The sequence below is a fragment of the Mytilus californianus genome, unplaced genomic scaffold, assembly GCF_021869535.1.
Source record: "Mytilus californianus isolate M0D057914Y unplaced genomic scaffold, xbMytCali1.0.p SCAF_1, whole genome shotgun sequence".
Taxonomy (NCBI): domain Eukaryota; kingdom Metazoa; phylum Mollusca; class Bivalvia; order Mytilida; family Mytilidae; genus Mytilus; species Mytilus californianus.
Genome location: NW_026262581.1, coordinates 2288380 through 2314124, shown reverse-complemented (window position 1 = coordinate 2314124; position 25745 = coordinate 2288380). Strand labels below are relative to the sequence as shown.

Genomic DNA, 25745 nt, shown 5'->3' with positions numbered 1-25745 from the left:
AAGACATTTTTTGTCGTCATCAAAATGGTTTTGACGAGAAAAAGAGTTGCAGCATCGGTCCCTCTGTATGAGTGAAGTTGATTTTTAGTAAATATCTAGTATATTTAATTTTATGCTGATTATCAATATGTTTGACTAAAAAATTAAGAGACCAATACCGCCCTGTCGCCTATGAACTCAAGAATAATTCAAACAATAACAGACATCAGCAATATCTAACCTGTAAGAACTCTAAATATATATACAAACAACAAACTAACAAATACTTACACACAAGTTTTTAAACAAAATTTCGATCGCCTGTTTCCGCTATGTTTTTTTTCTCTTTCATTTATCGAATCGTATTCGAATAATACATAAAATGGAACTCGTAAACCAAAATGTTTCGTTACAATGTCTCACACGTCTTGTCGTGCTTTGATATAGTGACAAAGGTTTTGGACAAATCCTCTTACATTATTAAACAGTATATAGAATTTCACTGTTTTATTACACTTTACAAATAAAAAAACTTCTTTCATAGATAAAACTTTACTATTATTTTTTTTTACAAAATAACTTAACAAAAACTAAACATGTATAAAATACAATGATAATGAAGGAATGCACTATGTAAAATGACAGTGAAAAAACAAAACAACATAAACATACATGTATACAAGGCAAAACTTCTAAATAATGATCAGAATTTAAAGATGATTTTCCCATAAATGTCAAGCACATGGTGTTGATATAATTGTAATAGTATTGCGACATTCAAGGAGAGTTATAATTCTGTCAATTTTATACTTTCTCAAATCCCGATTGAAAATATGCACTGTTATGATCACGAGGATTCTAAACAACACAATAAAATCCTTTTTTTCAATTTGATCATAACTAAAGATGTTATTTTTATTAGTTATGTAAGTTAACACTTGGGATATAGTTTTTGTTTAACCCCGTATAAATAATGACGCCCTTGAAACTTGTAAAGTTTGCCAAAAATTCTTTGTTTACTGCAACAATAAATAACAATTGTTTCGAGTAGCTCTATTCTGCAGGGATGGTGTAATATATGTTACAACATATTTAATCATCAAAACTATAGAAAAAAAACTGTCTATGAAGAACTGTGGCAACCTTAAAATCTTTTCTCTTAAACTCATATTTTACGAAAGGTATTCTAATTTAAGTACAACAATTTGAAAAAAAAATCATCAATTTACTATTATAGTTTAATACTATATCTTTTTATGTGATATATTATCGTCTCTTCAAAGATATCTAGAATCCTGAATTTACATCAGATCTTAAAAGAAATAAATAAATCTGATTAGTCTATACTGAAAAGGGGGGGGGGATAACTCTCAAATTAAGACAGTAACAAATGTAAAAGGAATAAATTACCATGTCTTGCACAGTTGCGTGATTAGTTTAATGTTTTTTCTATGTGCAAAAGTGGTTCTTACATTCTAATCATGTACGTTGATTGTGAAAAAAAATCCTTTTTATTTCACCGCTTCTCCATCTTAAAAGTACTTGCTGACTGGTTTGACCTCTCCCTTTTTCTTCTTTGGTTAAATTTCCCGCCTCTCTTATAGCATTGCTGATTATAAAACCGGGTATGTATAAAAAAAAAATACCGAGGTAGATACTTAAGCTTGCTTCTTTGAAAATAAGATCCGTTTTCACAAAACAGAGACAGCATCCGTGTATTAACCCCCTCCCCGACACTTTTACTGAAGCTTAAAAGTGAATAAATGACAAACTTTTTTTCTATCAAAGAAGTCTGAATTGTAAGGTAGTGGGAGCAAAATGTATTATTCTTTTAAAAAAAATGATTTAACATTCATCGTAAGAACATTTGATAAAGGTGCCGGGAAATATTAACCAAGAATTAAAAAAACGGTGACCAATCCAGCCAAGTACCACGGTTCTCCAAAATCTACTATTTCAACGTACTACAAAGTTGGGAAATCGAAGTGAAATGAGCAAAACTGTTGTGTTTGTATTACTCCAGATGATAACATCCAACTTGTAAAGCATAAACAGATTGCATCATTCAGGTTTAGGTCGAGACGTTATTCGACGTTGCAAAGTACATATTTGCATGCAAGTTTATTACATATTTGACAAAGCAAATGTTATGAGGTATCACTGTTCAAACAGTTAGATTTACTATCCATCGACATTCGCACGTGAAATGTATCGATTTTCACTTTGTCTTACACATTCACGTATATTCATTCTACTGAGCAGTCTATTATCCTAAGCTGATATTCCGGTTACTTAAAACAGTACCATGATTCGGCTGGCAACGTAAATAACGGACTATATATACAATACAATAACTGCATAATGAACAATCGCCAGACTTTCATTCGAACTGCCAGTCCTATATTTTATTTACAGGTATGTCTATCAAACAAGGTCTCACAAGTTTTACAGTCAACATAACAACACCAAATAAATCTACATTGACATCTATCTGTTAGTCTCACAACCTGAGTATTATATCCCCGACCACAACATAACAAATCACAACTTTCGGGTCCTGAACCTGTTCTATTACAAAGGCGACCCTCAGTACCTAAAATACCTTTTATAGGATTTGGCGTACAAAAGTTTGGAGATTTATGGACAAATACCATATCGTCTTTTGATAATCTTTTCTTACGTCCGATTCGGGCTTGTCTATGACGTTTTGGTGTTTTTGGTCTAAGCTTTCTTTTCGATCTACCAGCTATTCTCACTGAAATTTCGTATTTTTCTTTCAGTTTCGCTCCAACAGTGCTAAATTTTGGTAAGCTCTTCCAACATGTTTGAATTTCACATGACCCAGAAACACCATGGCAACGACATCGAAGCCTCATCATATCTCTCACAGTCTGAAAAAAAAAAACATTTCAATAAAGCACCAATAGATAACGTAAATAGATACTAGAAACTCATTTGAATGAAATTCATATTTAAAAAAAAATTCTATCAGAATCATTTCTCTAGCTTGGATACTGTGAACTTGAGTCTTGTCTATAGCTTGGATACAGTGAACTTGAGACTTGTCTTTAGCTTGGATACTGTAAACTTGAGACTTGTCTCTAGCTTGGATACTGTGAACTTGAGACTTGTCTCTAGCTTGGATACTGTGAACTTAAGCTTGGATACTGTGAACTTGAGACTTTTGTAAGTGATACATAACAAAAAAAAAACTGCGCCTTCACTAAATCACTTGCACGGGTCTTTTCGAGGAGTTTTACCCTTTAAAAGGGAATTCCTTTAAATTCTGTCATTAGAATGTGTGTGTTGTGCATTTATTTTTTACACCATCGTGTATATCGGAGAGAAATGCCGCTGGCTGTGTTACTTTAACTTATTTACAAGAAAAACAGAGAATTTTAAAACTTTAAACCGATTCTTTGGAAAATAACCACATTTTTTATTTCGATTTTAAATTCGGTTCAGGATAAATATTGGACCGTTTTTAATCCTCTTACCCTATACACAATTTCCATAGAATATAATTCCGTCTTTCAATCACATTCCTGCATTTAAATAGCTCAAAAACTATTCAACCTCATTGCATTAATATCATCAATGTAAACGAATTGGTTACTGGTGCGGATAAATACGAAAAGAGAGATTCGGACGTCCTAGTGCTAACTAAGACAACCTTATGCTTGATGTATTTATTTTACACATCATAATAGTATACTTAAACTAAATTTTGAAATAAATTTCCTCACATGAAGCGAGTTCCTACAGAGATGAGATCGTCAGATTGAAAGGAATGAAGTAGTCTTATTCACATCAATGATTTTAAAATGTGATTTTTGTGTTGATTTCCATGTACGCAAGATTGGAAAAGTGATTTTTGAAAAAAAAAGAATTGTTTGCTAAAGATAAATACAATTTATATTAAAGAAGATAAGACAAAATTCATTCTGAGATGTAGTAGGCGATCCATTAAAAACTAAAATCCACCCAAACGTGGCATGTTTTTAATATATGTATCTTACTTGGATTTGAAAGGGGATATATTGGAATCCCTTTTGTCAACAGGGATAAATAGAACTCCCCATGTCATTTTCATTTGGAAATGGGATATATGTGAGGATCTTGTTTTTGGGGCCTCCTTGTCAATCATTTTGGACAGGGATATATCTACGAGCGCTTAACTTGAATGTGTATGCACCTTTTAAAAAAAAATTTAAAACATTCTCATAAATTACATTGTTCAAATAAAAAATCTGACTACCATATCATAAATCATATTTTGCATGACATCTTTGATTTACCTCTTCAAACATATATTTTGTTCATACAAACTGAATCATAAGCCAAATTTGACATGACAGAACTCGATAAAGTGCTACCACTGCGTTTAGAAAGCGAAAACAAAAACATTGGAGAGAACTAAGACCAGAAAGCGCCTCAACAGAACCGTGAGCAAATACCTCTTAATAATAAAATTTACTTGAGGGAGCAGAACGCAAGAAAAAGGGTTCAGTGCACTATACAACGTGCTTCCTATTGACAAGTTCAAATTATAATATTTTAACTTGGAAAACAGTTGGTTTAATCTTCTAGTAGACCGTTTTTTTCTCTCTACAGGTTTGTCAACCTTTAATGGATAAAAATGTACTCAGAAATGAAATTCTTTAGAAAAAAAATGTAAAACGAACTTAAAATAAGTGATAAAACATCTACCCCTCAATTTCTGATGTTTAATTAAATTATAGTCTATTATAAGCAGAGCAATAAAACGTAGAATTATTCATCAGGATGTGGATATCTGTCTATTTTAACTTGAAAGGGCGCTTTACATTATTAATATCAGTGTATAATTATGTTTACTTGGGTAGCTGTCAATACAGCTCTGCACGAACGCCTTTCTGTCTTTAAAAGCTAAATAATGTAATATTTCTACAGATTAACAGTAGGAGACTTAAACTACGATCAGATTTACCGACCCAGTAAAATCTCCATATACAGATTCAGTCCTAACTTTATTAAATATAACCACTTATATTGGTATTTAATGGGTTGGAAACTTAATGGGGATGTGATGAAAATTTACATGACATTGTTCACATTGCATTATGAAAAGAAAACATATTTTTGAATTTAAAACATTAATATCTGTCAACATTTTTGTAAAGATCGTATAAATGCTGACAATCTAATGTCGGAAAGTCGTGTTTTGTTATTAAATTTTATTCAAAAGTTGTCATTACAAATTTAAGTAAATTTTTAACAAAATTCAAACTTCGATAAATAGTCTTCTGATCTATATGCGATAACATTACATAGTAAATTGACATATTCAAAACATACATAAATTTGTAAAAAAAAAATTATGAATTCTTAACAGAACAGATGTAAAATTACTTCTCTGTGCATTATTTTTTCTCTTAGTATCTTTTTCCATTTACCAAGTAAATGTACTTTACCCTGAGTTAACATGCGGGTTTGACACATATAAAAGCAAACAAACAAATTACTAATATTTTACCTACAAGTAAGCCTCTATTCCCTATTTTTGTTCCATAGAGAATTGACCCTTTTTCTTCATGATAAAAAGACGGCCAATTTCCCTATTATATATTTCACTCAGAAGGTGTAAATTAGAAAGCTGGTGAAACCGAGTGGAATTTGAATATGAAGGAGTCTGAATGATTTGATTTGATATATCAGGACTAAACGTTACCGTTAAAAACAATTTTCTTTACAATATTACAAACTTATATCTTTTGTTAAACATTTCTTTGACACACCTTTGTAACCAAAAAGAATTACATGTATTTTGAAACTGAATGACAATACATAGCTTTCCTTCCAACCTGAATGGTAAGACAAAGCTTTACTTCAGAAAGAATAGTTTAAAATTGAATTTTACTTCTGATAGAACTTTCATGTTGGTTATGATTTATTTTATTATCAAAATTCATCAAATTCTTTCAGAATCGCAGTTTTGATCCAACTTTAATCATTTATAATTCTGTTAACGTAAAAAACATAATGTTTTAAGATCTCGAAGAACACACGTAAAGCTATGATAACATTAAATTGAAATAAAAACAAATCACAGCCTATATATATATATATATATATATATATATATATATATATAAGTGCCTATAAATAGCAGCACATGACATACAAATCTATGGGAGTGTGGATTAATCAGTACAGAGATTAATTCAATTACACAAATAAAATTATAGATTGCCTAACAATGTAATTTTAACACACTATTTAGTATGTAAATATAAGAATGTTTAAAATATTTACAAAATGATGAAAATAAACGCAATATTTCGCTAGACTAACTAGCTTTATCAAGCGTGCATCTATCCAGGTGAAATCGGATGTAGATGATAAGAAACTTTTGCAGCTCAATGTATATGTTGCACTTGAATTTAGCTGCCTTGAAAATAATACATAATTTGGATGAAGTTCAAGATTTTTACAAAATTGGTAGTTGAAGTTAGCAACGTCCATTGGCCAATATTACAGGATAAAAAGGACGATGCTGTGTACTAAATTATTCTTTATCTTTCCTGTATCTTTTCTCATCTTTTTCGTTAAGACCATCAGGTTCTAAAGTGTGGAGTTGGTGGATCCAAAAATTTTCTCTTCTCCTTCTCGCCGTGGTGTCCCACTCGGTGTTGACTTCTATGATTTGGAAGGTAACATTATCAAAAGAATGTTTCGTTGAACGAAGATGTCTTGTGAGAGGACAGTTTTTGTTGGTTTTGTACCATGAACGATGGTTATTGAGCCGAATATTAAATTTGTCCATTGTTTCTCCCACATACTGAATGCCACATGTGTCACATGTTAATATATAAATTGAGTTCTCCGTTTTACAGTTGGAATTTGAGTAGATGGTATAACGGAGCTCCGTTACTAAACAAAATTATACCATCTACTCAAATTCCAACTGTAAAACGGAGAACTCAATTTATATATTAACATGTGACACATGTGGCATTCAGTATGTGGGAGAAACAATGGACAAATTTAATATTCGGCTCAATAACCATCGTTCATGGTACAAAACCAACAAAAACTGTCCTCTCACAAGACATCTTCGTTCAACGAAACATTCTTTTGATAATGTTACCTTCCAAATCATAGAAGTCAACACCGAGTGGGACACCACGGCGAGAAGGAGAAGAGAAAATTTTTGGATCCACCAACTCCACACTTTAGAACCTGATGGTCTTAACGAAAAAGATGAGAAAAGATACAGGAAAGATAAAGAATAATTTAGTACACAGCATCGTCCTTTTTATCCTGTAATATTGGCCAATGGACGTTGCTAACTTCAACTACCAATTTTGTAAAAATCTTGAACTTCATCCAAATTATGTATTATTTTCAAGGCAGCTAAATTCAAGTGCAACATATACATTGAGCTGCAAAAGTTTCTTATCATCTACATCCGATTTCACCTGGATAGATGCACGCTTGATAAAGCTAGTTAGTCTAGCGAAATATTGCGTTTATTTTCATCATTTTGTAAATATTTTAAACATTCTTATATTTACATACTAAATAGTGTGTTAAAATTACATTGTTAGGCAATCTATATATATATATATATATATATATATATATATATATATATATATTTGGAAATGGCGCTAGTGGTAAACAATTTTAGGGAAAATGGCCCTATCTATTTGCAAGGCTCATTCCGATTGGATATCAAGGTCTAAGATGTCGCTTCAAAACTTCTAAAGTGAAAAAAAAGTTGGTCTTCTGTAATTAGGTCTATACTTAGGTCATTGAATGACAGTTGTCTCATTGGTAATCATACCACATCCCCTTATTTTTTTTTGTATTTAACAGTATTCCAGTACTTCGTCTTTTGTGGCGGTGCTTAATCACCAAAATAACATACAGGGAAAGGGGTTCTATAGTTGTCAAATCCCTATCGTTTGTACCAGTCAGACATTTCTCTCTTATGACTATACAAAACTTATGGACGCTATTAACTTTTAACAACAGGTTCATATTTTATTTCTGTAATTTCAGACGAAGGGAATTTCTAACAAGATATCAATGACTAGTATCATTACGACATATGTTATGCGTATTGGTTTTTACAATTTTAAGTGGAATTGTTTCAGTTTTAGCATATACTTCTGGTAATGTGTAAAAGCTGCTGTAGTCCTCGTGTTAAGATTAAGGGTTATATAAAACCTGCTATGAATTAAAGTACAGTTGTAATGTTCATTGGTGAAACTAGTCATTTCGTAGTGGTAAGAAATTAAATCATTTTCACTGATAAATTCTCCATAACATAACACTTAAAAATTTGAGACGCGGGAGAATTGATGAATTATAACAATTGTTAAAATTCCTTCATTGTGGAACCTCCTCTTTGATCAGCCGTGCATATTTCTAAGGGGCGGTAAAACAGACTTATTTAAGCCTCATTACTGTGATTGAGCGATACCCGTAACACTTAACACCCTGTTTACGGGTATTTATCCAAAATCTATTGTTAAATCGAACAAAATCATTTTAACAGTAAACAATTGTGATAAAGATCTACAAATTGAATGTTGAATGTTGGTGGTATGATAGAGATACCCCAACGGTGTCAAGTGACTGTGATAGCACACGTTGAAGTTTAGTGTTTCTCTTGGTCCGATATGAAAAATTTAAACTCACAATTGTCGAAACCAGAAACTTTGATTTCCATTTTTTGGGAGATTAAAACATATTTTTCTTTTCTGTACTAAAGACAATACCACTGGTAGGAGTGACATACCTGCATTTTTCTGAAATTTTCCTAACCTGAAGTTCTATAGAAGGGTTTTCGACAATATACTTAATAACAGCAACTAGTACTTATAAAAGACAAAATATAATGAAAAAACACTTTCTTACCCGTCGGCCTACTTCGTTGTTATGAATATTCATTTTATTTCTTATACTTTGCGTATCTTGATGTTTAAGCACTTCCGGTGCATCAACAAACTTGCGGCTAAATTCTAGTCCATACTGTACATTGTCACTGCATCCGCCCCACACCCATCCTTCTACAGAATTCTTGCCATCATTGGTAGGATCACATACACAGTCTGTAAGGTTACCGGCACTACAAGCTCTGGTTACAGAATCAGTCACACCAGCACTTAATATGGAATAGATGAAAGCAGTCTCTCTGGTTCCTACAAACAAACAAAACAAATATATTAAAATGTTTTCTTTAGGACATCTTTGGTTTTAATACTTCAAAAGGTTTGGCCGTTCTTAAATTTTGTCTCAGCATACATACTGAAGGGTATTTAATTAACATGTGAAAACGACCGTGGACAATATGGGAATGGTCAACTTGACTGACCTTTGGTGATTGTTTGGGAACAGGTATATGTTTGTCTCGTGAATTCATACAGAGCGTAAATGGGGAACATTGATTGAACGTGTACATGAATTTCATGCGGTGGGTTGGAACGTTTTCATTAATTTTGTAACTGTAAATGGGGAACATTGAATGAAGGTGTACAGGAATTCCGTGCGACGGGTTCAACGTTTTCATTATTTTTTGTAACTGTAAATGGTGAACATTGATTGAACGTGTACAGGAATTCGATGCGGTGGGTTCAACGTTTATTATTTTTGTATCATCCTTATTGACCTGCAATTTCGACGCAATATCACTGCAATAATTGATTATTTTATTCGTTAATATAACGCTTTCCCAAACATATTTCGGATAGTTTTCTAGTTAGGTATTCAATTTTTAATAAATACCCATAAGATCGTTGTTTCTTTCAATGTTGATTTTACTCCTGAACGAAAGTAATAAATGAAAGGTGAATTGAAATCTTCCCGTAACAAATATAGACTGCCTTTTTGGAATATAACAGGATTAAAAAACCAATAAAGACGTTATAATCCAAATATGACAGCCAAAATGATTGAATTAATCCACACATTTATCGCCCAGTTCGTCAAAGTATACCACTTTATTCGTTTTTGTCATTTTTATGGCTTTTCTTTTTGTAAAAGTCGTATGGTTTCTTTTCTCTTGCACTAAAAGACTTTATTCTTCAAGGTTAATATACAAGTTGACCACTTGAAATACCAATCTACATGGAGACGAACCTTTCTTATACTACTAAATCTTTCCTATTATTCTATCGTCGTTATGTCGCGTGCTGAATCATATGGTTATCTTGTTGGGCAAACAATTTATGAATTAAAAAAATAGTATTACACCTTTTCCGTAACAAATTACATATATATAATCAAAGTCGAGTTTTCATACAAGTTTTTTTCATATAAGTACACTGATATTATTAATCGAGAACTGGCCCCTATAGTGAATACTTCCGATTCAGAAATATTGCTTCGCACTGTGTAAACAAAACCATTACGAGGTGCTCATTCATGTTCATTCTCGCATGTAATTGGTTTCTTTTTAAAGTAAATTGTCCAGTGTACATGTGACTTCAATTGGTTGCTGTTTAAAGCTAAGTATCCTGTGAACATGAGATTGGTTGCTGTTTAAAGCTAAGTGTCCGGTGAACATGTGATTGGTTGCTGTTTAAAGCTAAGTGTCCTGTGAACATGTGATTGGTTGCTGTTTAAAGCTAAGTATCCTGGGAACATGTTGTTGGTTTGCTGTTTAAAGCTAAGTGTCCTGTGAACATGTGATTGGTTGCTGTTTAAAGCTAAGTGTCCTGAGAACATGTTATTGGTTTGCTGTTTAAAGCTAAGTGTCCTGTGAACATGTGATTGGTTGCTGTTTATAGCTTAGTGTCCTGAGAACATGTTATTGGTTTGCTGTTTAAAGCTAAGTGTTCTGTGAACATGTGATTGGTTGCTGTTTAAAGCTAAGTGTCCTGTGTACATGTGATTTGTTGCTGTTTAAAGCTAAGTGTCCTTTGTACATGGGACTTCCATGTTGTAGTGTCCACTGTAAATTGTGCTTTTTTGATGCATTCATTTGAACAAAAAGACGGCATGTTGTACTCAGTGAGTTTGAGTTAATTTCTATAAAGCTTTCATGCGAGAGAAAGTTTGAAAACTGCATTCTTATCTGAGTTAAACGTTTGAAAACAACATTATTATCTAAGTTGAACTTTTGAAAACTTCATTCTTATCTGAGTTAAACGCTTGAAAACTACATTCTTATCTGAGTTAAACGTTTGAAAACTACATTCTTATCTGAGTTAAACGTTTGAAAACTACATTCTTTTCTGAGTTAAACGTTTGAAAACTACATTCTTATCTGAATTAAACGTTTGAAAACTACATTCTTTTCTGAGTTAAACGTTTGAAAACTACATTCTTATCTGAGTTAAACGTTTTCTCATGATTGAATGAACCATTTTTAGTTTAATATGAAATGTTAATCGCTTTTATTTTTTTTTGATAAAATTCCTATTAATATGAAAATAATTTAAACTCGCACTCAATGCATAATATTTGGTGTTTTAAAATTTACATTTTCCCTATGAGGAATGTTGAGAAGGAGCATACTTTGTGGTCCTTATTGAATTAAGTATATTTGAAGAGCGACAGGTCAACATTATTTGCTACAATTATGTACACAGACGGGGAGTGATTTTGAATAAATTTAATACCTGTCAGTTCTTTTGATCTTATATATACAAATACAGTAATGTACAAATATACCAGTATAAACTTCAAAGTCTATTTAAAGCTAGATCCGTTCTCACAGCGATTGTCATTTACTTTTTAAGTCCAGGCTTCCTCTTCATTCATTTTACCTTAAAATTGACTTTATTGTTGAATACATAATGATAAAACACTTTCACTGGATGATTTTATCATTTGAAAATTCAATTATATTTGGATGCTAATGGTTATGCACTGAATTAATTGCGTATATCTTATTGCCAGATAGTTATAAACCCCTGGGATACAACAGGATCAAACAAAATCATCATGTTCCTTTTTAGCAGGACGTCTATATGGCCAACCTTCCAAAAATAACATCAAATAAGACTATTAGGAAAGTAAGCAGGCTTTCTACATCGTTTCATCGACACATATAAAGCCATCACACAGAACCAACTGCCAGAACGGGGATTCTTTTCAGTCGCCCAATGCTCTTATTTTAAGAAAATGTTTTTCGCATCTTACTGATATTTTTTTCTCGGCTGCTTTGTCATTCGTTTTTTGATTTGTTAACAAACTGAAATGTTCTTTCATACCAGCATTGTTTTGTAGAAATACACTTTCATACAAAATGCCGTTATAGAAAATGTTCTTTCATACCGACATTAGGTTGTTGAAAATATTGCATGGTTTACGAAATGATATTTCATACTAATACCGCATTGAAGAAAATAATGTTCATGCCAACACACTGTTGTAGAAATTTCTTTTATTCCAACACAACAAGTTGTTGTAGGGAATGCGGTTCCGTTTAGAAACCACACGTTGTTATATTGATTGTTGTGTTTTGTACATATCATCGTCGTGTTAGGTTTTTTTTATATAATGTTCACACGTACAGCTTCTGGATACTTTTCTAAATGTTCATGAATGCTGTAAACTAGTTTTATTGGCAAGGCCATGACTTGTCTTGCAGGCTGTCAACTGGTATTATTGCAAGGCCGTGAATTGTCTTGCAGGCTGTCAACTAGTTTTGTTAGCAAGGCCTTGCATTGTTTTCCAGGATGTCAACTGGTTTTATTGCAAGGCCGTGAATTGTCTTGCAGGCTGTCAACTAGTTTTAAAATCGCAAGGCCGAGTATTATCTTGCAGGCTGTCATCTATTTTTATAGACAAAGCCGTGAGACTGTTAATTAGTTTTGTTGGCAAGGAAGGAAATTGTCTCACACGCTGTCAACCAGTATTGTTTTATTTTCAAGATATTATATTGTCTTTCAAGATGTCAACTCAGCAGTTTAATTGACAAGACGGTGAATTGTCTTACATGATGTAATCTAGTTTATTCAGCAAGACTTTGACTTGTCTTGTATGTTATCAACTATTTTGATTGGCAATACCGTGAATGGTCTTGCAGTCTGTAAAGTTCTCTTACTGGCGGTCATATTGTTTCATTAGCAATAAAATGAATTGTCTGGCATTCTGTCGATTAGTTTTATTGGCAAGAACGTGAATTGTCTAACATGTCGTCATCTAGTTTTATTGACAAGGCCATTATTTTTTGTTTTGTAGTTAATCAGCATGAGCAATTTTGATTGCAAGAGTTATCATTTAAAAATATACTTGTAACAACGCGAATAGATTTACTAGTAGAAATAAATAGCAGATTGATACAATAAAATGTTAAAGAAAGAATATATTTTTTTCATGTGCGCTTAAGCTATTTTTATTCCGAAAAGATACATAAACGATCTTTTGAACTTTTTTTAGTTCACATCCCACGCATCATACCCTAAGCTGTTTGATGAGAAAATGTTTTGTTTATGTCCGACTGCTAGGCCCTGCCTAGTTTTGTCGTACAATATATCTCTAAGTTCCTGTATGTTATCACTATTACTTGTTGGTATCTGGTGAGTAAATATTGACTATGTAGTTGTATAGGTACTTCATCAGACTAGTATGGTAGATAAGTCCCTATGATCAGTCTAATAGTAACAATAGTCAAGTGTAATTGACGAGCATATCTTATTGACTGGATACATAGGTTACCTCTTACAACACTGATCAATAAATAAACTTTTATTACAGAAAATTATCTTATCTTGATAGCCAGAATGTGTATTATTCAAAGTCTAAATCATAGGTATTATACCCAACGAAAAAAAGTTTAATTTGGAATTACGTATGTTCGCGTTTTAAAAGATTACAGGACTCGTATATCAACTTCACTTGATATGCTTCTGAAAAAACCACAATCTGATTTTTTTTTTTATAAATAGTAGAATATTTTAGTTTGATATTTCATTCAATTGCTTCAATACTTTTTTCTGCCTACGATATATTCTTTTTTTATTATTAGCGTATACATTTTACTCATTGCTTTGAAATTGTGCAAGTTGTAGGGTGTTCAATGGCCGAACATTAAAAAAAATAACATTATCGGCTTATCGGATAAATGAATTGATGACCTACTGATCCGTAATCTTATTGTCATTTTCATAAAGCTTGAATATAAATGTGTGATAATTTTTTTCTATATAGTTAAGTATTTCTAAAATTATATTTTCATTGACATTGGTCAAAAAGACAAGACGATACCGATGGGGTGGGAGGTCTAAATGAAAGAACGGTGGACTGGACCATCGTCAAAAGGCAAAGATGAAATGACAAACAACAGTACGTCCACACTTGAATCATTACACAGAAAAGAAAATAAGCAAAACAAAAGTATTATTTCATAGTAAATGTATTTAATAATACAGAAACGTTTTTCGTCCTGAATATTCATGGAATGTTGGCCACTTGACGTAGAGCAAACAATTAATCAATCTAATAACCAGTACACTGGTTTTTTTTATAAATCTTGAAATCTTATTTCTTCTCCTTTTTTGGAAAAAAAAGGTTGAGGAAAGGAGGTGGGTATTGAATCCCTAGTTAACATTTTGAAATAAAGATAATATTATATCATCTTTTCTATCCCTTAAATAACGATTGATTTTTGTCCACAAATCTACTATGGGTATTGTATGAAATCTATTATAAATTACAACAACCGATTTTTGATGCAGACTCATCATTTACCAGCAGATAAAGTACCTTAAGTTTGATTTCGTAATACTAGTAATACAGTTTGTACTTTTATATATACAAGTGTTTTTGGTCTACGTTTTAACGATGTGATTTGTTTAACCTGTGATCATAATAATACAAGTGCAATATTGAGAACTCACACAACTACTTTAACCTTGCCAAAAAATTATGTACCTGTCCCAAGTCAGCAACTGTTTAATATCATACAGCCAGTTTTTGGTAGAATTAAGATAAGTTCATATAAAAGCAAAGTTTTATTCCGAGATGAACTAAAAATACAAAATGTCATTTATCCACTCTTGTTTTAACTCTCAGTTCACAGAAGACTGAATGTAATGTCCAAATAACCAAAATAGTGTATAAACAAGGAAAATGCCCTTTTAGCAGATAACACGTCACCGAAAGGTATATATGAATTTATTCCATACAACTTGAACAGCTTTAAGTTTAAATTAGAAAACTAAAAGACAAATTATGCCCTGCTGAGTGCAATAATAATAAAAATGTGGTTTTCCGATTTTCTCATAAATTTCGGTAAACGAACATAGATTATTAAATAACGAAAGCATTTATGTTTAATAAATATGATTTAAGACCCAATATGATTGGTTATCATACATTTAATCTTCAATTTTACGTCGTCTTTGATCTTTCATCAGAAGAACTTTTCGGTACAAATACAATATGTGCACAATAATATGACTTTTAATTTGCAGATTATAGCCTACTGCAGAATGGTTCTAACCGCATGGCTTGTTTTAATAGCATGCTTTTATGCTGCATGATGAGTTCAACAGACATTTCAGAAACAAAAAACGAAGGATAAGTGTTTTTCTCTAATCAACAAATGATAATTACAGCGGAGGTCAAAGTTAATTAACCCGGTCTCATATATGCTGATACTTCTGAAACAATTCATATCTAATCGCTGAAGTTATGTCTTTTTCTTCACAAGACGTTAAAATTGGAGTCAAACGAAAATGATGAAGGCGTAATAGCATGCTTACACTTCAAAGAATGTTTTGTCATTATACATGTAAGAAAGCTCTTATGACTTACTGACTATGAACGTATTATGAAAATAGCTGTTTATATACTCTATTAATCATACGAGAACATCGCACATAAGAGTTGTCTCACTGTCAATCATACCACATCTTCTTATTCTTATAAAAAATAATCATATGTTAAGATTTCTATAAGTCACTTCTATAAGTTTTTATTCATAGTTAGTCGCGTAGGTATTAAAGCAAACATGGCAAACTATCGTACATCAGTTTCTGTTAGTATCTGTTAAAAAAGTCTTATATGGAAAATATTTGACGTTGGTTCACCCAATCATGGAGCAACCCCTACATAAAATTAATGATGATATATTGAGTAATGCTTTAGAAATAATATGGATAAAGGATTGGTGGATTTCAGAAGATCACACACACACGGGGCGATGTGGCAGTGCAAGACGTAACCCCTGTTAATTACACGTGTTGTTATGATTCTATTATTTGCATAAAATGACAATGGTTTACAGCTAGAATTGCAGTTCTGCATGTTTAGAATTCTAATGAATGAATGGTAATTCATGACTAATTTTACCTGTAAATAAAACTCAAGCAGATGATTGTAGTCAATACGTTCTGTGTGACATTAAGAGATAAAAAATCCCGAATTTACATTTTATTGCAAGTAAGATATAACTTTTAGCACAATGCATATCAGATTTGTAGATTGGAAACTAGGCGCTGATCACAGTACATTTTCAAAGTACCTATATGAAGAATAATATACGTCACCGGAAACAAGAGAAAATGTTTCAAAGTTAAAAGTTGTGTTTTTAATAAGGGAAGACGATTTTAACATACAAACTAAAACTAACAACATTAACTTTGAACCTTCGAACACCTGGATATGTAGACGAAAGGTTCTAAATAGATATTTGACATTACAGAAACTGTGTATTACAAAGGTATCGTTTTTAGGGACTGCCAATCTATACAAGAATTTGACAACATCAAGCTCTATAATATCTTACTTGATAAAATAGGATTTCCTTCTATTAGTTTCCGGTCCTGATTATTCATTTAACAAAAAGAATAGGTGTGGCAGCAGTACTAATTATTTGAACATTGGTTCTGATGATCAGATTCATCATCTAATCCCCAACCAATTGCCAAATGGTGCTATATCAAAATTTGACTATCTCATAAGAAAAAGGAAGTTGAGAGTATACTTCACCGAAACCTGCTTCCAAATAACCTTAAGTACCACTCAGAGATTTGATTGGAGACTAAATTTGCAATTGTATTATCGTCCAACCGAATGTGACGCTACATATGATAACGTTTGAGGCTGATAGCGTAATACTATCGAAATACACAGAAATATGATCAGATTTGATGTCTTTTTTAAATTTCCCGACCAAACATGATTGTCTGGTTTGGTTTAGAACTAGTGTTGGCTTTCATCTTGAAACCTAACGTACTAAAAAAATATTGGATAATCATTATATCGTCACACTGGGCATGCCGTTTTGGTTGAAGATTGGCAGTATCATTTATCGTCAAACTCGGCATGATGTTTTTTGTTGTTTCATCGGAAGACTCGTTGCAGAGCCTACGTTTACTACCATACTTGTTGACGTAAACGAAACCTCACCATATCACTAAATTTGTCATTAAAAAAAAAACACAGCTATCAATTAACTGAATCTGACGATCATATTAGATAACACTGCTGGTAAATAACCAAATCAGACGAACACACTATGTCAGACAATGAAATAACACTGCTGGTAAATATCCAAATCAGACGAGCACACTATGTCAGACAATGAAATAACACTGCTGGTAAATAACCAAATCAGACGAACATACTATGTCAGACAATGAAATAACACTGCTGGTAAATAACCAAATCAGACGAACATACTATGTCAGACAATGAAATAACACTGCTGGTAAATAACCAAATCAGACGAACATACTATGTCAGACAATGAAATAACACTGCTGGTAAATAACCAAATCAGACGAACATACTATGTCAGACAATGAAATAATACTGCTAGTAAATAACAAATCTGATGATCACATTATGTCAGACAATGAAATAATACTGCTAGTAAATAACCAAATCTGATGATCACATTATGTCAGACAATTAAATAACACTGCTGGTAAGTATCCAAATCAGACGAGCACACTATGTCACACAATGAAATAACACTGCTAGTAAATAACAAAATCTGACGATCACACTTTGTTGGACAATGAAATAACACTGCTAATAAATAACAAAATCTGACATCAGAGACTGGTTGTCGACCATCAACGGTACCCACACAGTAGTAGTTTATAAACGTTCGACATGTATTACATGTGCACACTATGTGTTTCTGTCAGAACCTTTCTGGCAAGATTTAGACTAAACGTATTGAAAAGCATAGATATCAAATGTGTTAAAGTAAAAACATAGAGACAATCTCATTGGATCTGAAAATTTAAAGACACTACTAGTCCTAAACCAAATCTGACCGTTATATGAAATACGTCCATAACATTTGTTTTGACACTAAGTTCCAAATAAAATCAGACCATGTCATTAGGTATAGTGATAATTTGACATTGGTAACCAAATCTAATCATCGCATTGGTCAGACGATCAAAATTGTCTAAAATCTAGACAATGCTAGTCTGTGACTAAATTTGACCATAAGAACCAACGAAAATCCACTATAGACTTCATTATGTGGTAACTTCTTATGGCATGGAAAATTATGTATTCAATAGTAATACGGCTAATTTTATCTAAGCATAGTACCCAAACATTGGGAGTTTCAATAAATCAATTTTATATCTTTTATTTTTAACTTGAGTACAAAAGTTATTTGTCACCTTTCTCTGTGGAAATACAGGTACATAACCCTGGTGACCCACGTGACAGACCCGTCGCTTTAACAACATTTTATGAATTTCTAATCTACCAGGCTAACAAATTAGTCGAGCTGTTTTCGTTTTTTCTTACTGATAAATGGTAGATTTCTAGACATCAAAGAAGAGTATGACGATGTAGTAAGATTTAGGTGAAAACTAGAGGAAAGGTTTGAATATTTAGGATGATATGATTACAGTGTTGTAAGATATAGCGCATTTAGAAAGTCTAGTGTATACAACAAGATATGCTTAAATCTGGCTGTTTGTCTTGTTGAACGTTTAAATGCATTAGTCACTATAAGGAAGATTATCTTTTCGTGGTTTCCATTAAATTTGTCTTCTTACACAAAATCTCAGCCTTTGTAAGTCACGAAAGAATTTTATATATAGTAACTTTTAAGCATTTAAGAACTTTGGATTTCTGATCTGAAATGTGTTTGCCAAAATAAATATTTTTTTTTTAAATAAAGATCAAAGGCCATGCAACACTAAAAAATCACCTAATGATTAATCGTTTAATATTTTCTATATATAAAACATTTAATTCTATGTTTTTTCAACACTTTTATGCTTTTACTTATAAGGTTATTAGATATATAGTCATCCATGTACATGTACCTGCATAATATTTTTTCCAGTTTTTCTTATGGTGTAGATCAGTATGTCAAGAAAGGTGGGTTTTTTTTGCATCTTGCAATCCTTACATTCTTAAATTTTATATTGCCGATTCTGTAAATTAAAAAAAAAAACGGCAAAGATGTAACAGATTAAACTTATTTTCGATTGATGACGCTGTATTTTGTTTAAACTTAATAGTATCAAGGACATATGAAATATTTATCAATTTATCATATTTTAGGTTTGCTCCGTTAGAGTAAAATTCAAAACAGTTTTACTATTGTCTATTGGTCTTTAAACCGGTAAAGTCTGGAATAGTTTTTTCGGTCTGCATCGTCTCATCAAATATGGAATATTTCACCTTGACCTTTGCAAAGTCAGACGGAATATTTTCATTACTCACTACATAATGAAATGTAAAGATTTTTATAGAAGTGCAGCAAAATATGGACTAGTTTGTTTGGCCTCAGCGAAGAAAAATTATATCCTACCTTTATTTGGCCTTAACAGATGTAAAATATGATGCTTGTCGGACTTTTATTAAACGTCTAATATTTTGGCTATACAGGTCTAAATATATGCATTTACAAATTATTTATTTGTTAAGTGATCGCTGTGGAATCGTAACATATTTTGTAGAAAATTGACAATTTAGATTTGAATGATTCATTAAAATGATTGAGTTATATAACTTAGCAATCTATCTGTCTGAAATCTATAAAGTGATGTAAAACATCTGAAGCAGAAGACGTCAATATTTGATCGGAACTCTTTAGAATTATTCTCAATATCCTCTCATCTTAATTTAGTACATGAAAGGTGTATATAATTGAGGTCCTGACCTCTACGAAACGGCAATATATGATAACCAGTAAAAGTAAATTTTAAGGAGTATGCGTATTTAACCGAGTATGAACTATAAGAAAACTCAAACGAACGCCCACATGAAAAACTAACAAATAAATCGTTCTTATTATAGAAATTCGTCTTGAAATTACCAAGATGGAATCCGTTTGGGGCCTTTTCAGACGAAACCTTACTTTCTTTACTTAAAATAAAAGTCAAGTGCCTTCAATACAAAACACTCATTCTGGCTATACCTTGAACTCGACGATATGTTTGTTATGGACCTATAAATTGACAATAAATATATTTAAACCAAACAGTTAAAACACAGATAGATAGTTTTTAGTCACGGCATTGCCTCCCCGAAAGAAGTTTAAGGACCCAAATCTCTGGAGATATTAATCCATTGAAGCTCTATGTATCTGTAGAAATCGTATGATCTATTTGAACCTTAGTAACCCGCATCAGATGAGTACCGAAACCCGAGGACTGATACTAGTTAAGATTTACACTTTTTCAGATATGGTACATGATTGCTCAACATTATCCACATGTGCTTGAGTGCATGAATTCCCTTTTACTTTTTTTTTTAGTTAACATTCTTAGTTGAATAATCTTTTCACCTATTTAAGTCGATCTATCTCTTATTCATAAGATACTACAGTGAGTTGTTCATAGAATATATTATGCTGTCCCTCTATACTTTATAATTTAACCTCAATTTCACCACAGACATATATACACATATATATGTCTCTGATTTCACAAATATAATTTGTATGATAAAACACGAAATAACATACGTACCTTTTGTCATTATGGGACCAAACACACTGTAATTCTGGCTTGTTGTACAGTTCCAGCGTTCAAATCTAAACTGGTTCTGGCATTCATGAATAGCTTGCCTTGCTCCTTCACTTACACATAGGAGAGATTCAGGATTTCTTTGACATAAATCTAATTGTTCTAAAACAAGCCCAGGAACTGTGTTACATTTTTCAGTTTGTGTATCTACTGCTACTGATGACATTCCAAGATACCTGTAAAATGTAGAAATAATCACCAATTTCTTTAGACATTAATTGCCGGTTAGAATAGGGGAATTAACCACGACGACACATCCTTGGAGAGTACCACATATGAACCTTTGAAATATATCTTTGATGGGTCGGTGGTTGACCTATTGCAAGGCAGAATTACTGTCCTGCCCCTCCCTAAATTATTTTCTTTTCACAAATGCCTTTATGGCACATCTCAACCAACAAAAGTCTAGCAATCAGAATAAAGTAAACAGATGCGGATCCAGGGTTAGAGGAAAGGGGCCTATTAAAAAAAAATTTTTTTCTACCGTTTGATACCAAAAGAATGATAACCATATATTTTCCCATAAAAAAAATACTAAAAATATGCAAATGAAGACTGTCAAACATCGTTCTAATCGAATTTTGAAATCTACGACTGTAGATGAGCAAAGCCAAAATTCAGCGGTCTTTTGTTATTATTATCAAATCTTTTTCTGAATAAAGAATAGTCGAATTTTTCAGATCTTGTCGACATTAATTTCTTATTTAAACAAATATATTCACCTACAGTTAGAATTGACTTAAGAAAAAAAAAAGGAGGATGCCAATAAAAAAGGAAGATGTCAATTGAAAAAAATATGTCGTACAAAACGAAAAGCGACGCGTAGACAAAACACAGAAAACAAAAGATTGAGTGAGCAAAACGACTCCGCCAAAATCCGGAATAGTTTTATGTTTACTTAGATTTTTTTTCCAGGTAGCATCATCCTGTGTATTGTTTTCTCCAAAAGTCCATTGTTCTTAAAGTATAGTGGCGAGAAAATGCTGAGAAATTTGTTCCCCACTTTACAACCGGTCGAAATTTTTTTCGAAAAGTTTTGGATATAAACCCTTGCATATTGATTTATTATCTATATTTTGTGTCATAAAAAGTTATCGTAACTTTTAAATTGTAAGAGGTTAGCGGCGCATAAAATAAACCAACCCTTCCCCCCTACAAATACAGATTTTAGAAAATCTGGTCTGTTTTGACGTTATTTCACTACTTTAAGGGTACAATAGGATTATGTTAATATGTCAGTAATAAAGCAGATCTACCGTAACTACCATGGTAGTCCCAACACACAGAAAATGTATACATACTTAATAGAGTCGTGGAATTCTTACAATTAAATAATAAATCACACAATTTAGCAATAAGTCACAAAAGAAAGACATCTTAAGTGGATTCATCTTATACTTTGTCATCTGCGTATAATTTAAAGTATTTTAACTGTTTGGTTGACTAAAGTAATAACTGAGAATTTGAGGAGATAATTTTCACTGGGGTAAAGCAACATGTAAGGACTAATGAGGGGTTGTCAGAATTCGGTACTAAATAGATATATCATTTGTACATAATAATGTGTCAACACGTATAGAGTGGATGCTTTACACAATATGTCAACATATATAGAACTTTGGAGACAAATAAATGACAATTATTGGATAACACATTTTTAAACATTTTATGAGGTTTTGCGGTCTTCTGTTAACTATCTTTTTATGGTTAGAAATTTTATTGATCATTATGTTTGTAATCTTTGAAGAATCAAAACTGTAACGCTGAAACTGAGATAATTTATATTAAATTAACAGCCACAACATATGATCATGCATATGTAAAAATAAGGAGATGTAGTATTATTATATATAATGAGAAAACTGTTGACCAGAGAGACCAAAAAACGAGGATGTACAGACAAATATATAAGGTTGCCCATATCACGTAAAAATTATATTCATATTCACTATAAAAACCGATAACAATACTACTATTTGTGTACCTAAAGTGTCAGTTAGGTATCATAAAATTGTAAGTGATAAACCAGAGAGATGTTATACATCATGTCTATAGAAAATAAGTGAGTTATGGACTCCAAAGGCGCCATCATAGATGCCAACAGGCAGACGAGTAATTATGACATAAATAAACAAAAGAAAATTAAATAAATGAATGAATGAATAAATAAATAAACAACAAATTAGACATGAATTAAATTGAATATATAACAGGGGAGTGAATATACTTATGTAATACATATGTACGTTACATGATGGTAGTGAGTCTTCGAAAGAAAATTAAATAAATGAATGAATAAATAAATAAACTACAAATTAGACATGTATCAAATTAAATATATAACAGGGGAGTGAAAATAGGACTTATGTAATACATATGTACGTTACATGACTGTATTGAGTCTTTAAAAGAAAGTTAAAAAGCAAACTGAAACATAAAAGTTTCTTTGCCATAAGCAGACTGACTGAGAACACGTTTGATATAAGACTAATGTGTAAGATAGAACATTTCTGATTGTTTAAACACATGTGGTATTATAAATGTATTAGAAGAGATCGGGAAGCCTCCTAATGTCTTTATATAATCAAGGTGTAACACGATTCATAACTTATGTTATAATTTAAGTATTTATAACGATTTTAAATCAATATCAAAAGTACTGTTTTTATCGAAAATATTTATGATTCTATTTCCGTAGTAGTTCATGCATAAATGTTTAAGAAATAATTAGGAAAGAAATAATTAATGTTTAATTTACGGTTCCTGTTTACGTAATACGTCGTTTGCTTTAAATATCTGTAACTTTGAAATCGTTATTTTGGAACTAATAAACCAAAACTACAAAAATCATTTGGTGAATCATTCGGTTTCAAAATAAAAAATATTAACAGAAAAAAGAGAATGCTTAACTGGTGTTTTCTACAAATTCCAAAGATATCATGTCAAAAACTCTTCTTTGGATTTCAAAATTATCAATAGTTGGTAAATTTGAATATTTAATACGTTTTATGCTAATCTGATTCCATAAAATTCTTTATTTATTACGTTCTCGCACCTCTTTTATTACACATATATCAAAGCTATCGACTGATTAATTACTCACAGTTCATTTGCCGTGTAACTCAAATCAGATTTAAAACAGTAAATCACAAAAAACTCACAATACTGATGATAAATTCTCCATTTATTATACTTTTCTAGTGGCTCATAAAGGCTGGATAAACTTCCATGCGTAATATAATGCAAGAGAAGATATACACATTTTTGTAGCGGAATCTTTACAATTCGACACGGGATCGAAACTAACTTCATTAGAAAGCAGATATTTGTATTTCGAACATAAGATAACAATATGTTAAAATATTCCTATGAAGAACAAATATCCAAGTGAACAAGACGATTCGAATTCAAATGTCTTAACAGTATCACCCACATACATCATGATTATTTTATAAGTAAAACATATAGTACAAGTTTGCTCCATTTCAAACTTATAAAAATGTGTAGATATTACCCTTAAGAGGAATACAGACATAAAAAGGTTTTTATTTTTACTTAGAACGAGTATGCACAGTGTTTATATGTGAAATATTTACTTTTCTTTTGAATAAACAAAGAGAGAGACAGAGCGAGAGAGAGATAGAGGGAAGGGGTTGTAAAACAAGTTTTAAACATGTCACTGTTCGCATTAATATTTCAGATCTGATAATGGAAATTGATTTCTTTGATTCTATTGTCATTGAAGAAATTGATACAAATTTGTTGCTGTTTTATGAACAGGTAAAACAATAAAGGGGACATTAATATTTACCTAACATACAGGTAACAAACAAATTATCGTACCGGTTACACCTTTGATGTTTGTAAGGGCAATAATGTTTTGTAATAGCACACCTGTCGTGACAAATGTTAAATATTTGAAAATATTCTTCTTTTTTTTTAGAATTTACATTCATCACAATTTATCATATATCCCCATTAGTTTTAACAAAAGTGATATAAGGAATATAAATTTTATTTATTTGCACGTAATGATGTGGAATAACAAAGGAGTACTTGAATTTATTGTAGATAACTGCAAAAATATGTGAATTTCTTGAAAAGTAAAACCATTTCATACAGATGTTCAAGTATACTAAAAATTACATTATTAATTTTAATGATGTAAGCTTTATAGTCTAATACAGCAAAAAAAAATATCTTCAATTTTAAAAAGCTGTTAAAGTTACACGAAATATAACCTTCAATTAAAAATACCCAGATGCATCAACGAATTTTAATATATATACATACTTTGTTTGTCTCTTGTATAAATATCTGAACAGAGTACACAAATTTAAATCTTACCAAATATCTTTTCGTCGATATAGTTCACCAAATTTCAAAGTATAAGATACAGACGAAGATAGTGAAGAAAAACTGATAAATTGGCATCAAAGTTACGTAACCAAATTTATCACAAATAAAATTTTACTCTTGACATAAGAATAAAAATGTCGCATCATAAAAAATGATTAATAGCTAGTTAGGTTTTTTTTTGAACTTATAAAATTATACTCACATCCAATTCCCGTTTGTAACAGATGAGGCAAAAATCCAGAGAAGAAAAAAGAGTTTAATCCAAGTTTTATCACTACACAAAATATTAAAATCCATTTTTTAAGTGTTGAAAAAGTTTTGCGCTGGAGAAAAATCCAGGTGAGTCAAATTTAAATTCATTTGGATGAGGATCTAAGTGACAACTGATGAACTTTACAACAAACGCGTTGTAAAGTGTTATATTATTCATTTGCTTTTTATCGCTTTATT

The 25745-nt window shown here is 31.6% G+C and overlaps 1 protein-coding gene across 1 annotated transcript; it reads right to left on the bottom strand.

Moving 5' to 3' along the window:
* Nucleotides 1-25745, bottom strand: LOC127733048 (protein Wnt-16-like). Its single transcript, XM_052242325.1, has 4 exons — nucleotides 25498-25745; nucleotides 20880-21112; nucleotides 8887-9170; nucleotides 1-2870 (listed from the first exon to the last, which is right to left on the bottom strand). Exons 1-4 carry the CDS (start codon nucleotides 25590-25592, stop codon nucleotides 2385-2387), a joined length of 1098 nt encoding a protein of 365 aa, XP_052098285.1. The 5' UTR covers nucleotides 25593-25745; the 3' UTR covers nucleotides 1-2384.

Coding starts and splice junctions, on each gene's coding strand:
- LOC127733048 (XM_052242325.1), bottom strand. CDS start 25,592: ATGGATTTTAATATTTTGTGTAGTGATAAAACTTGGATTAAACTCTTT. Junction 21,113..25,497: donor GTTACAAACGGGAATTGGAT/GTGAGTATAATT, acceptor TACATTTTACAG/GTATCTTGGAATGTCATCAG. Junction 2,871..8,886: donor ACAACGAAGTAGGCCGACGG/GTAAGAAAGTGT, acceptor TTTTTTTTTCAG/ACTGTGAGAGATATGATGAG.